This window comes from Trachemys scripta, chromosome 13, assembly GCF_013100865.1.
Source record: "Trachemys scripta elegans isolate TJP31775 chromosome 13, CAS_Tse_1.0, whole genome shotgun sequence".
NCBI classification, from domain to species: domain Eukaryota; kingdom Metazoa; phylum Chordata; order Testudines; family Emydidae; genus Trachemys; species Trachemys scripta.
Window position 1 is genome coordinate 11,612,605 of NC_048310.1, and position 14,965 is coordinate 11,627,569.

General features: G+C 42.5%; 1 protein-coding gene across 2 annotated transcripts in view; it reads right to left on the reverse strand.

Moving 5' to 3' along the window:
- The window catches only part of PLCG2 (phospholipase C gamma 2), a 91,978-nt gene that overhangs the window by 29,941 nt on the left and 47,072 nt on the right, over positions 1-14,965 (reverse strand). For both annotated transcript variants that reach the window (XM_034788821.1, XM_034788822.1), the window contains 7 exons: positions 13,059-13,160; positions 12,746-12,864; positions 10,427-10,512; positions 9,200-9,320; positions 7,468-7,636; positions 3,218-3,322; positions 2,838-2,927 (listed from right to left, as the gene is read on the reverse strand). In XM_034788821.1, the coding sequence (XP_034644712.1) occupies positions 2,838-2,927; positions 3,218-3,322; positions 7,468-7,636; positions 9,200-9,320; positions 10,427-10,512; positions 12,746-12,864; positions 13,059-13,160 (792 nt within the window). The remainder of the gene's footprint in view (positions 1-2,837; positions 2,928-3,217; positions 3,323-7,467; positions 7,637-9,199; positions 9,321-10,426; positions 10,513-12,745; positions 12,865-13,058; positions 13,161-14,965) is intronic.

A 14,965-nucleotide genomic window follows, 5' to 3' on the forward strand; every position in this document is an offset into this window, starting at 1 on the left:
GTAAAATGGGGATAATAATTGCTCACCTCTGAAAGACCTTTGGATGACAAGTGCTATTTACAGAGGTGTGCTGTCAAGCCAGAGAGCTTTAAAGATTGGGAGAGCAGTGGAATACATACAGCAGTAGAGACCAGCTACCTAGTAAAGAAACTTTTCTAACTTATTTAGAGATCAAAGATCATTTTAAATGGCCCACTCTCCCATGGTACCACTACTTTCAAGATAGGCATTATGTTTCTCAACTTTCTAGCAAAACTGTCTATATAGAAAGATAACTTTAGTAGAAGTGATGGCATCTGGTCAATTAGGAAACAAAAACATTATAATTAATTTATATCAAATCTTTGCAGAAAATTTTCCTAACCAAAAATGTCCATATGTGATACACTGGGAAAAGGACCAGAATAGACAAATTATCCCAGAGGAATGGGGTTTGATCTGGAAATGAGGGCCAGCAACGTCAGAGGAGTGGCAACAAATAAAAGAAAATGTCTTTAAGATACTGTTTCAATGGTTCCTTGCACCAATCAAGTTAATATATGCTGAACAGGATTACATATTGGAGAAGTTATGCTGAAGAAGAAGGCTTTATGCATATATGGTGGATATCTCCAGTCACCTAAGTTCCCTCTAAGCTGCGCAGACACACAGCAGCCTACCAAGGACCGGGCAGGTGCTCAGGGCTGTGGCGGGGAGAGGCCTCTCTCCCCCAGCCCCGGACCTTCCATGGCAGGGAGAGGTGGCTCTCCCCCGGCCCCAGCCCTGGACCTACCGCAGTGGGGAGAGGCACCTCTTGCCCAGCCCAGGAGCTGCCACGGCAGGGAGAGGCACCTCTCACCCAGCCCAGGTGCTGCTGCGAGGAGAGAGGGCTGGGGGGAGTCCTCTCTCCCCACTGCAGGCCGGGACAGCCTGCACTCCAAACCCCTCATCCCCGGCCCCACTCCAGAGCCCGTACCCCCAGCCAGAGCCCTCGCCCCTCTGCACTCCAACCCTCTGCCTCAGCCCTGAGCCCCCTCCAACACCCCGCCACACATCACCTCCATATTGCAGCACATAACAAAATTCATTTTGCACATGCATGGAAAAATTAGAGGGAACATTGCCAGTCACTAGAAAGTATATAACCAGATATCACGAACTATTGGATATTTATTCCCAAATGATGCTTTGGAAATTCTCCTGGGGATTTCTAGTGGAAATGGTCACACAAAAGGAAATGAAGAATTAACTTTTCTTTTGTTAGTAGCTGTATGGCTATCGGTAATCTCTCATTGGAAAAGAAAGTCAGTCCTACCATAAAGGAAAGGTTAAAACAAATGAGAGGTTGTTGCTATGGGAAAATTAACAGACCGATTGTGAACCCAGGAAAATAACCAAATATCTAAGTATTTTGTTTATCTTTTAGTCAATACTCAGGCAAAGTAGATTCACTTGAAAACAAACCAGTACATCTGTCTAATTGTTTTGAATATTAACAGTTGGTAGTCATGCCTGGTCTGTTAAATACACAGAATCAGACATTTCACTCAGTTTAATAAAATCACTAGAAACTACATGTCATAGGTGTTATAACAGGGGTCGGCAATGTTTGGCAGGCGGCTCACCAGGGTAAGCACCCTAGTGGGCTGGGCCAGTTTATTTACCTGCTGATGCGGCAGGTTTGGCCAATCGCAGCCCCCAGTGGCCGCGGTTCGCGGTCCCGGGCCAATGGGGGCGGCGGGAAGCCGCAGCCAGCACATCCCTCGCCCGCTCCGATTCCCGCCGCCCCCATTGGCCCGGGATGGTGAACCGCGGCGAGTGGGGGGCCGCGATCAGCCGAACCTGCTGCGTCAGCAGGTAAATAAACTGGCCCGGCCCGCCAGGGTGCTTACCCTGGTGAGCCGCGTGCCAAACGTTGCCGACCCGTGTTATAATGATGCTCATTCTGAAATATGGCAACACCGCACTAGAGAGTGACTCAGGTCTATTTTCCTGTGTAATGCCTCTTTAAACAAAAGCTCACTGTTGTAATGATTATTATTTTGTTTCTGATATTTACATAGTAAGGATTTTTAAACCTGGTAATGCTTCCTAAATAAACAGTAAAAAGGAAAGAAAAGGTGTGCTGTGTTATGTGTCATTATTTAATGAATCATCTTTTGTTTAGTCCTAGAATAGGAATAATATCCTGGCAGACGAATATACTCACAATAAAGCATTTGATTGTTGTTAAACACACCTGTTTCAGCACTAAACTGCCCACAAGCCATTTCACTGCACTAAAGATACTTTGTTTTACTGAAAACTGGATTATCAAAGTGCTTAATAAAGACCCATATTTTCATTAAGTGACTTTTGCAGGTGCACCCAATTATCTGGCACAGACCCTCCACTGAACGGGCAAATGATTTGTGAGTGAAAACAAATGCATCTGTAAACACTGCAGGGACAGTTTAAGAGGATGAATTTGACCTTAAATGTTAAAAAGCTTCATGTAAAACTCATCTCCCTTTGGTTTTATATTAAAGGGAGAAAATAATCTTATTCTCTTGATGTTAGCATGTAATTCCCATTGGCCAAGAGATAAGGAAGAATGGCACTCCTTTAGACAGTGTAATTCTTCTTTATATATCAGGAGTGGCCAAACTTACTGTCCCTCAGAGCCCCATATGACAATCTTCAAAAGTTCGAGAGCGGGGGCGTACCTGCCGGGGCTTGGGGCTTCAGCTCCATGGGAGGTGCCTGCCAGGACTCTGGGCTTCAGCCCCCCTCTGCACAGGGCAGAAGCCCCTACACCCTCCTCTGCACTGCAAGACAGAGGTCCCGAGCTTCCCTCCCCCAGTCTGGTAGGTAATCACCTTTAATGAATCGTCATCAGCGTTCTGTTCTATAGCATCACTGAATGAGAGCTTTTCATCTGCTATAGCACAATAGTGCCGAGTCCATGCCTAGAACACAAAGACAAGTGTTAGAACTGTTAACAACACAAGAAGACAACTCTATCCATAAAATTAAAGAGATAAAAATAGAACTATTAACCACCACCAAGAAGCTGTAACAATAAATAGCAATTTAACAACGCAACATCTTACGCAGTGTCTTTTCCATACTCACATCGGGTCAGCTAGAAGCAAATATTTTCCCCTATTGCTGTTGAGAATGCTCATTTAAAGCTCAAACACCAAAGAAATTAAAAAAACCTTGCAACAAACTGCAGCAAACATCTAGGAAATAATACCTGTTCTATCGTATCCCACATGTAGAGTTCTCCTTGTTGCTTTTTCTCCTCTTTCTTGTCTTCTGGGTTCATATCTATGTCTCCCTTTGGTCCAAGTTTTTTATGCTAAAAAAACATAAATAAAAATCATATGTAAGCCTGGTCACACCACCTTGGCACATCTTGGTAATATTATCTGATGCATCCCTCCTCTTGAGCTTTTCTCCTTTGTTTGGACTTTGAGAGTGGAGGCTACATGCGGGCTTAAACATTAGGGGTAGTTTTCCACACTGACTGCAAATTTAACTGGAGGGTTTGTCTGCATGGTGAGTTAGCGTGCGCCAAGCCAGCGTGTGAATCAACAGTGCACCAGCCTGTCACACACCGGACATTGCAACAATGCAATAAGAACCACACACTAGGGCTTGCACTGTGCTGTAGCAATGTCCACACAGAGTCATTAGGGTTCAGCATGCCGATGTGCTATAGATTTACACCCTGGCAGTAGCTCGCCATATAGACAAGCCGAGTGCTCCTCTAACTTCCTGACAGCAAGCTTCAGATGAGGGAGACCCAGGAGCAATTACTCTGATAAGAGTCCACAATTCATTAGAGGAGACAGAAAGTTAAATTACCTTTATGTGGTAAGGAAGGAATGAAGATAAAAGAGGAGTAGTTGTCAGGCCTCAAGGTGAAGAGAAAAAGATCATGAGTAAAAGGAGAGAAATTAAGGAGGAAATAGGAAAAGGATTATAAGAAGGAAACGGAGGGGATTATTTCTCAGTGTGACCAAATCCTGCTTGCTTCTCCACATAGGAATATAAAGCCCTAATCTTTTAGCACCACTACAATTCTATTGTGCAAGGGCTAAAAGGACACATGCATGCCACAGAGAAGTGCTCCATGGCAGATCTCTCTACAGCCGGGGGGAGGGAGGGGAGGTTGTACTGGGAGGCTGAAGGTGGGGACTCAGGCATGATGAGGGCACTTTAAGGGCACAGCTAGTGCATCTGTATTTACAAAATCCCACCCACTGGGAGCAAAGGGACCACATGGGTGCTCACAGATCGGGGAGGAAGAGGATTCTTGTTTCACAAATATAGACATGAAGCTTTTTATTTTGTTCAGGGGACCAAATTTTGGCTGATGGAAAGTACATGCAAAGCATATTCCAGTATCCTGGAGAAGAGGGTTTTCAGCTTGTGTGTAATTCCAACAATGATATATGGAACAAAATCCTCGGCTATAATAAAAAAAGATGCAGCAAAGATTTAGAGGATCCCAGTGTGACACGGAGATATATAGTAAAAGGACAAAACAGGACCAAACAAAGAGAAAACAAAGTGAAGATATAACCAATGTGACTGATACTCCAGAGAAGGTTAAACAGATGAAATGGCAACAGATGGGATATTTTATGACAGGAGGTTCTGAAAGAGGAACCAGACATAGCATATGATGCACAGCAAAGTAGACAGGAAGGGTTCTTACTAGAGCTTGGCAAAAAATTTTGACCATCATTATCTCAGCAAAAAAATGTAGATTTGATAACACTGAAATATTTCATGAATTTGTGTTGACTTTGCCAAATTGTTCCAGTTGGGGGAAAAAAATCTAAGAAAAAAATCAAAATGTTTCATTTTGACATTTGTTTAGAAATAAAATGTTTCAATTTTCTGGTTCAAAATTACTTAATTTCAAAATTTCCTTTAATTTTATTTTTTAAAAATCAAAATCATTTTAAAATGGTTGAAATCAAAATGAAACATTTCAATTTTGTTGAAATGAAATGTTTCATTTGACACAAAATTATTTGTTTCAACTTTTCAATTTGCTGGAAAAAAAAATTGCCTTCACAAAAAAATTGTTTTCAGTTCAACCCACATTTTTTTCCCCCCAGAAGTGCCAGTGATCTGAAAAATCTGTTATTCACTGAGCTCTAGTTCTACCCTCAGTTTCTCATTTCAGGACAGTGCCGGTCATTTTTGTAATTACATTGTGCCACATATTTATTCTTTAAAATAGATTAACGGTGTTTGCATTAAATCCACTTGCTTTCAAATATTCTAGTATCCAGATCCAGTCTGAAAGAGCAGAAGCAAGTCTCCAGGCTTGTCTACACAGTGCGTTAGTCTGCACTGGAGAGGTGTAAATTCTAGTGTGCACTAGCATGTTGCATGTGAATCCGGCTGGCACGCACATTAACATAGTACTGTTTGAAATGGAACTATATTAATGTGCACTAGGAAATACTTAACACACACCAGCAGGGTCCACACAGGCCAGTTACTGCATGACATGCTAGTGAACACTAGAATTCACCCCCCTCTAGTATAGACTAATGCACCGTGCAGACTAGTCCTGAGTCATGGGCCACGCCTCTTTTCTACACATCCAATAGCAATCGCTGAAATGGCAAATCATTACATTTCAAATACCTAAATAATAGACCAGGGGTCAGCAACGTTCAGCACGCGGCTCGCCAGGGTAAGCACCCTAGCGGGCCGGGCCAGTTTATTTACCTGCTGACGCAGCAGGTTCGGCCGATCGCGGCCCCCACTGGCCGCGGTTCACCGTTCCAGGTCAATGGGGGCGGCGAGAAGCCGCGTCCAGCACATCCCTCGCCCGCGCCGCTTCCCTCGGCCCCCATTGGCCCCGGATGGCGAACCTCGGCCAGTGGGGGCCGCGATCGGCCGAATCTGCCACGTCAGCAAGTAAATAAACTGGCCTGGCCCGCCAGGGTGCTTACCCTGATGAGCCGCGTGCCAAACGTTGCCAACCCGTGTAATAGATAAACCCAGGTTTAAATTCTCATACATCTGGTTAGTCCTTCTGAGATAAACTGAGTTCCATGAGGTTCCCTGGGTCGGTCCTTCAGATAAGTCCTTAAAAACGAACACTGAAGATCTCACTGGCATTTTTCTTCAGACTGGGAGTTTACATGAATGTTCACAGACAAAACACACTAAAGGGAAATCTGAGTCATGGGCCAAAGCTCATGGCAAACTAGTGGCCCGTGTTTGGGGATTCTTTGAGGCACCCTCAGGACAGGAAGTTGCCTGATGAAACTTTTCTCTTCTACAGGTTTTACTGTAGTTTGCAAACCACTTTAGCACCATTGTCCCTACAGATTCCATAGATATCATGCAAGCAATTTCTCTTCCATGCTTTATATGGTCACAAAGTGTAAGAATTCACAGAGAAGATCTAAACTTATAGATCAGAATGCTCTACTTTGTGCTCCTTTGTGACTCATAGTGGAATGCCCTGCTGCCATTTACATGCATTTCCATGTTGTGTACTTGCACTGAATGTGTCTTTTGTCTACAAGTTTAGAATCTATGTTATTGTTTTCTAATAGGAGCTGGAAGCCAGAAGCCTTGATCAACCAGAGTCGTCATTATTATTTTCTTTTATGTGAAAACATGGTGAGTTTGCCCCAGTGTTCTTGCCAAATTCCAGCTTTCTAATTTTCTGAAAACTCCACTGCAGTTTTAACTGGAGAAGCTGTTCTTCCACTTACCTACCTAAACACTGCTGTGTGGTACTGTTGGATCAAAATGTCTGCTGAGTTCCACTGGGTGGATTGAGTGATTCTAAGAGTAACTGATCCCTATCATTAAGGGAAACCTCCATTTTTCAAAGTTGCAACCTAAATTGCATATGTAAATCACATCTTTACTCTTTTTGTGTGCCAGAGTGTTCATTTGCCTTTGCAATTTACGGTAAGTGGCACCTTTTGAAAATTCAGTCTGTAAAGTGCTTTGTGATCCATTAGAATGAAATATTAATGTGATTTTCCACTCAAGAGAACACTTTTAACATTTGTAAGCACGATGTTATTGTGCAGAAGGTCTATGATGAGCCTCTGTAGCAGTGAACCTCACTGAAATTTAATAGTGACATTTTAGAGGCTGAAAGGTTTGCTGGGAGACCTTTAGAAAAGACATTTCTTCGGGCACTTGAACCAGCAACATTAATTACAAAGAAAGCCAATAGCAAGCAATTTAGTATGTATTTTAACAAAACTCAATAAAATGTTGCCAAATGCTAGTGATGTGCACTTGCAGCATGTACCCTCTTCAAGCCCAAAGGAGCCCCAAATGCTTTACAATTAAACCAATATTATGCAAGCAATCAGAGACATGAATCTGTTAAGAGACTTATCCAAGGCCATAGAGTGTCTAAGCAGCTGAGCCAGGCATCCTGGCTCCCACTCTCCAGTTCTAACTACCAAAACACACTGGGGACTCTTAGTAAAGGAAACATGCCTTGATGATGAATTTTTCTTTCAGCTGGGTTGGCGACGGCAGCTGATCTGCACTGACTTCGATTGGCTTCATTAGGAGTTGGTTCCCGAACACCTCCTTGAATACTTTGGCCATGTGGCGCTGCTGTTCCACACTGCAATGCTCTTCAATCGACAGGATCACTGGGAACCTTGGTAAAAGGGAACAGAAAGGCAGAGGCATAGACTCATAGACTCAAAGGTCAGAAGGGACCATTATGATCATCTAGTCTGACCTCCCGCATGATGTGGGTCACAAAAGCTGACCCATCCACTCCTGGAATAATTCTCTCCCTTGACTCAGCTGTTGAAGTCCCCAAATCATGATTTAAAGACTTCAAATCGCTGAGAATCCTCCAGCAAGCGACCCCTGCCCCATGCTGCGGGGGAAGGCGAAAAACCTCCAGGGCCTCTGCCAATCTACCCTGGAGGAAAATTCCTTCCCAACCCCAAATGTGGCGATCAGCTGAACCCCGAGCATGTGGGCAAGATTCTCTAGCCAGACCCTCTGGAAAAAGTTCTCTGTAGTTACTTTTAATATCCCATCATTGACATTTGTTACTAATTACCAGCGATGGCACGTTATTGACCTATTGACTAAAATCACTTTATCCCATAAATTTCTGCTTCTGAAAAAGCCAGGGAAGGGGGAAAAAAAATCCAAAGCAAACTGAGGACTGAGTGGCTCTGGGGAAAGTCTACAGACGTGCAATCACTGGATCGCACCACCACCACCACCACACATGAGCAGTGTGAGGAAGTGCCAGTGCATTCCTCAATACATTCACTATGCTGATGGTTTGACATGTCTGAAGCACTGGACCCTATCTGCACTGTAGATGGTTATCTGAATGTCTAATCACGGCGAGGATACCCATGCAGCTCAGTAAGCCAACTGCAACAAAGAGGCTTGGGACACCCTGAATATTAAGATGCCTTTTCTTCATTATTGAGCTCCCAAAAATGAAGTGTTTCCAACCAAAATAACGATGTGCCAGATTTTGGCAACTGACAACAGGCTCAGACTCACGTAGATGGCAACAACCCCAGTGGGAGCTTTGGGAGGCATTTCATCTCCTAGAGCTCCTAGCCTGTCCCACCCACAAGAGGGTGAAATACGTTCTCTCCTCTATGGCCAGCCAGTTACCTTGCATGGTGAGGAGTAAAGGAGCCTGCAACCCCAAATCTTTCCTGCCTCCTTCCTGCCAACAGGTAACACTTTTCCTATTAAAGGTGTTTTAATGTAGAGGAGAGCTCAGACACTGCTGCAGCCCATGTCATCACTGCAGGAAGCATGAGCAGGGATTCCCCATCTCCTCAGCTGCAACCTCATCTACGATGGTAAGTTTGGGGCTGTGAGCTTCCCTCTCACTGTTGCTCTGCTCTCCAATTCTAGTATTTTTAAAATCACATTTATTAAAGTTTTACAGCCGCAAACTCATCTTTACAGACAAGGTCTCAAGCAGGGAGATGGGGAGCCTGTTGGGGGCATTTCCTACCTGCCCGAGCAGCATTCTGACATTTTGTGGGCCTTTTCTTGAAAATAGGATCTATTAAGATCTAAAACTCTTAGTGATTTACAAAAAAAACCAACCACATTAGGGAAAAGACAGGCATCTTGGCCTTTTCAATTAACCAAACATGAATGGTTCCTTTTCTCCTAAGGAAAGCTCTAAAATCCTCTAACCCAAGTTTATACATTAACAAAAACCCACTCAGATGTGACAAATGCATGATCCTTGATTGCCTGCACCACGTCATCGAATTTGATTTTTGTTGTCCGTGTCCATCCGTGATAAATGATCGGCTTCCCGTCAGGACCATCCCAGCAATCCACTAGTGCAGACAATGGAAGAAATAAAGAGGCCATCTGAATAACTCCAATATACAGAACACAACACACATTCAGCACTCCACAGTGTTTCCTACAATGAGTCATATACTTTTATGTTATATTAAAATGATTTGCTAAGTAGATTTATATCCCTCACAGAGGAGATTAAGTTTGCATAAAGTAATGGTAATAAAAAAAAAGAGAATATGGAGATTCTAAAAGCACACATAGCTAGGAACAGAAAAGTAGGAGTTTAGGCAGCTGAATTCTGGGTTTACTAGTGTCCACCAGAGTTTAAAGGGGCAATATGCTGTTCCAAGAGAGAGATTTAGAAAGTTTGTCCAGTTAAGTCTTCTTGATCCCAGTCCTGAAGTCCTTACTCAAGATAAACTCTTAATTATCAGAGTAAACAACTGCAGACTGGGGGCTCCTGTAATTAGGACTGAGAAGCAATCGCAACAAGCGCAACAAAGAGTCAGTGAGTGGTGCCTGGCCAGAATGAAGTGGTGAATATCATGAGGTTTTGACCAAATGCTTCTGTAAGATGCACAAGAGCAGAATTAAAGAAGCTCTTTTCTTGCAGTTAGTGGAAAACAGAGCATGGGGAAATTAACTTTTATGGGAAATTAACTTTTATAAAAAATTAGCTGGGCCAATACAAATTTTGTGACACCAAAACATACAAATCTAGAGGGACTGTGGCTTTGTCTAAATTAAGAAAATATGCATCAGGGTAATTAAATCAATTAGCTGCAAACCCGTATCCTAGATGTACTGGAGAAGGGCATGCTGGGGCTTAACCAATTAATTTGGTCATTCTGGTAGCTTCATCTCTGGTGTACACACTGGAATAGGTTTTAAAAGAGCTGTTTGAATTTTAGTGTTTCAAAGGAATAAAAGAAGAGCAAGCGAACAGGGAAATGATGGAATTCTGAAGAACGTTTGTTCTAATAGTCAGCACATCCTTTAAACAAAAAGAGAGGATTAATTTTGTGTTAAAAAAACTACAAGTTTTGGTTTTGCTGTGTTTAGCAACCACAGGAAGCTATGCAAAGGTGGAGAACAAAAGCATTCCTGTCACAAACCACTCCACAAGCTTGTTACTCACGCTCAATACATCGACATCCCATTCGAAGGCACCTGATATAAGCTTCTGGGGAAGATTCACTTCGAAGCTGGTCTCCTGTGAGGTATCTGAACAGTAAAGAGAGACCATCAGAAGGAAGGGAACAATTCTAAAAAGGGTCCCATATATTCTGTTGCAGAATTTCTGAATGTTGAATCTTTTTCTATTGTGGAAGTTTTGAATACTGAATTTTTGACTCTCTATGAAATGAGTGGACTCCTCTGAATCAGATGCTAAAGCACCTTGGCATGGATCAGTTAGCAAGAATTTCCAAGAGTTCATTCATTGCCCCTTGCCAGCTTTTTGTAGAGTAGAACATATCTCTACAATATATCCAACCTCCATCAAGTCGAGGCCAGGTCAAACAGCATACCTGTCTAGTGAAAGGGAAAGGTCCCCATATACTCCATGAGCCATTTTTTTCTTATTATACATGTTATTTAAACTCCTTGGGATATTTTCTCCACTTTTTCTTTTTTTAAAACAATGTTAGATGATAAACTTCCCCATCCCTGTAAATTAACATTTCATCTTGTTATGTTGCTGTTGCATCCAGTACTGTTTAAGTATGAAAATTAACCACCATATAGATTTGTATCTGGCCTAACAGTTTGCATGCCACAGTTCACAGACGACAAGTACTGAGAGCCTTACTACAGTTCAGAGAATTTCTACGATTTTGACCAAACTTTCTTTGCATTGTGCCGACTGGATGTTTGCTCCAACCCTCCCCCTCTCTTCCTACCACTCCTTCGCAGTCTCTCTGCCTCAGTTTCACTCCACACCTGCTCCCCTTACCCTCTTCTCACCTGACCTGTACCTCCTCACCCCAGTTTTCTTCTCTTTCCATCTAGCTGATCCCCAAGTAAACGCACCCCAAAAAATTAATCGTGGCACTAACATGACATTTGCTGCCATCAAACTGCTCACTCTACTTGTGTTATACCCCTTCCCTTAGACTGTGTGTGTCTTGTCTATTCAGATTGTAAACTGACTGGAACAGAGACCATCTAATACTCTCTACAGCACCTAACACAATGGGGCACCATTATAACAAACATGATTCATAATAATAAAATGTTTAACAAGAAACCCGCCGCCAAAATGGTAATTGGCAACAATTTATTAAACACAGAACGCATTTTGGTTGTACAATAAATCCAGAACAATAAGGAAGATCAAAGTAAAGGTTGCTACTTTTAATTCCGTTCCCATATGCCTTTGTATAGCAGCACCTGTGGTCTCTCTCTGCTAGAATCCTTGTCTCCCATACAAAGGCCATGTAGGGCTAGTTCCTAACCAGTGGAAACGTGTTGTTTCAAGATCCATTAGCCACATGCTTCCTCTTCCCTGAACCACCCCCTTCTGCAGTGTGAACCGTCACAGAGTTTTGGTCTATCCCAGTGTCCCCACTCCCACCAGCAGCCTGCTCTTCCCCCATCTTGCTCAGAACAACCATCGCAGTTCTGCTACATTTCAGGTCATATAAAGGAGGACGACAGTTTCCCCAAGATGATCCAACCATGCTAAAGTTATATTTCACATTATCTTGATTTTAGAAGTGGCCTGGGAGCAAGGACACCAGGTGCTGTCACACGCTTCTTTTGTAACTGTAGATAATATATAAGCTCTAAATACTATCGTAACCCTTCTCTAGATGTTTATAATCACAGATGCATGCCCAACAGATTAAAATGCTGTAAAACAGGTGATGCTCAGCGTATTGGTATCTCTCGGTAAATACAAGCCACCACAGTGAAATGTAGTGGTAAATAACGTGTCCCATGGAGACTCTCTGACAGGACTTTGACACAAATTCTGCAGCCCGGTTTCAGGCAAAAGTCCCGCTACATGTGGCCAGCAGGATTTGACCCTTTAGGCATTGTAATGCCCAGGCACAATGATGCTAACTGAATAGGGCTGTAGGTGTCAGGAGGAGCGGAGACTCCTTCATTAGCATGAATTTTTGCACCCACAGTCATTCAATCCCCCTCTTCTGGCATCAAGGAGTTACAGGAAGCTCACTGTGGCAGTCTGAACTCAGCTTGTGGACTACATTCTTTTAACAAACTTTCTTGTGCTCTTCTGTTGGGGGCAAGAGGGGAGATGGAGGGAAGGGGTTGTGTCTTCTGCCACTATAACTCAGTGAAAAAGTCAGTGAGTCTTATCAAATGCAATTTCTCAGGAAGGCTTCACAGATCCAGTCTGAGCACCCCGGCATAAAACTTAAACTAATATTTGCTTCTCTTAACATATACCAGGTCTGTCTCAACAGAGACTATCAAGATTTTGGAAACTTACGTGTTGTGAGAGGAAGAAATCCAGTAGTGGGACAAAGGGTTATTCATATCCTGAGCATCTACTGCATCATATTTATCATCCCAAATACTGTTTTCTTTTGAGAAAAGGTAAGTGAGAAACTAAAACATAAAAAAAGAGAGTGGATTTAAATGCATGCAATCAGAAAAGAAAAAAAGAGTATAACACTAACAACAGAGTTTAGAGGAACTGTCCTCTTGCTAATAGAGGGGGATTTGCCCAGCAAACTAAATTTCAAGGAACTAGAAGAGAAAGTTAAACATATATAGAATTATAAGAAAATATTTTATCTCACCTCATCCACAAAGAGGAAGGGCTCAGTAGTTTCTCTCATAGTGTCATCTATAAACTTTGTCATTCGTTCTCGGACTTTACTGAGATCCTGTGCCCAAGACTCCTTTAAATTAAAAAAAGTTTATCATTTAAGTTGTTTTATTTTATTACCAAAAAAGGTAATAAGACTTTGTGAATGAAATTATATAATATGAAAAAGACAGACAGACACCCATAGCAGTGATTTACTAAACTGCGTTCTTCACTGCCTACAGTTAACAGAACTGCAACTTTTGATGAACCCATCCAGTAAGAAAGACTCTTAGTGGATTAGGCTACTGCTGCATTTAAAATCAGTGTCTAAGATCACATACCGATACTTGTAAGCAGGTGAAACCAGAATATCTGGAGGTTTTACAAACCTCTCTAGCTGTTTGAGTTCACTGAATTTTTCTACTGTAATTTAGGCTCATGTTTTTTTCCCCAAAGAATATTCAGGAATGTCTTTTTGTTAAATGTTTGTCCAGGGCCTAGCACAATAGTCTGGTCAGTGACTGGGGCGTAGGCGTTACAGAAATAAAATAATAAATGATAGTTTAAAAATAAGGTCTTTCCTAGCTGAAGAAAAGCCTATGTGATGTTTTAGGGATCTAAGATGCCCTCTGTCTAAATGCTAGGCTGTCACAGGTGGGGACTCTATATATGGGTGAAATCCTGGCCCTACTGAAGACAGAGAAGATCTTCATTCTGGTCTCTCCTAACTTTTGAGTGCTTGACTTTACAACCTTTATGCTCTTTCAACATTGTTTTGTAGGGAAAAGATATTGGGTATTCCCATAAAGGGAATGCATGGGAACAATGAACTTCAGTAAAGAGTCTGGTGGCACCTTAAAGACTAACAGATTTATTTGGGCATAAGCTTTCGTGAGTAAAAACCTCACTTCTTCGGAGCATCCGAAGAAGTGAGGTTTTTACNAACACCATTAATCTGGGCTTGAATAGGGATTGGGAGTGGCTGGCTCACTACAGAAGCAGCTTTTCCTCTCCTGGAATTGACACCTCCTCATCTATTATTGGGAGTGGACTACATCCACCCTGATTGAATTGGCCTTGTCAACACTGGTTCGCCACTTGTGAAGTAACTCCCTGCTCTCCATGTGTCTGTATATAATGCCTGCATCTGTAGCTTTCACTCTATGCATCCGAAGAAGTGAGGTTTTTACTCACGAAAGCTTATGCCCAAATAAATCTGTTAGTCTTTAAGGTGCCACCAGACTCTTTGTTGTTTTTGTAGATACAGACTAACACGGCTACCCCCTGATACTTAATGAACTTCAGTGTTTATTTGAGTGTTCAAACAAATTTGGAGTTCAGTAGTGGCTGTGGAATGTCATAAAGCTTAAATGTACAGAAGACCTCCAGACTTTCCAAAGATGTAGACTACGCACACTATAATACAGCGGGCAGCTTCAAAAATGAACTGCTTTGTTCCTTTACAGAATCTTTGGCCTGACATTTTTTTTTTAATTAATTAATTCATTACTTTATCAGTCAAACTAAACCATGCTGTCTGTGAATCAGGATCAGAGCTGTTACAGATGAAGACAAGCCCCTTCCCAGATCACTGAACCCAACTGCCTGCAAGTACAGGGCAACTTCTTCAAAGAGAGCACCCATCAGGAGTGGAATTCCAGCCCTTTTCAAGTCAATGGCAAAACTCTCTTTGATTCCAATGGGGCTGGCACACCACCCCAAACGTTTACATTGTGCCAGCCACAATGGGGCCAGAGCCAGGATTTCAGTCCACATGTTTACATGGTGCAACCCACAATGGGGCCAGGATATCATCCTTGACATTTACATGATGTCAGTCAATAACCACCTCAGTTTATTTAGCAGCTTAGCAGAGGCCAGAAAAATCCATTTGCA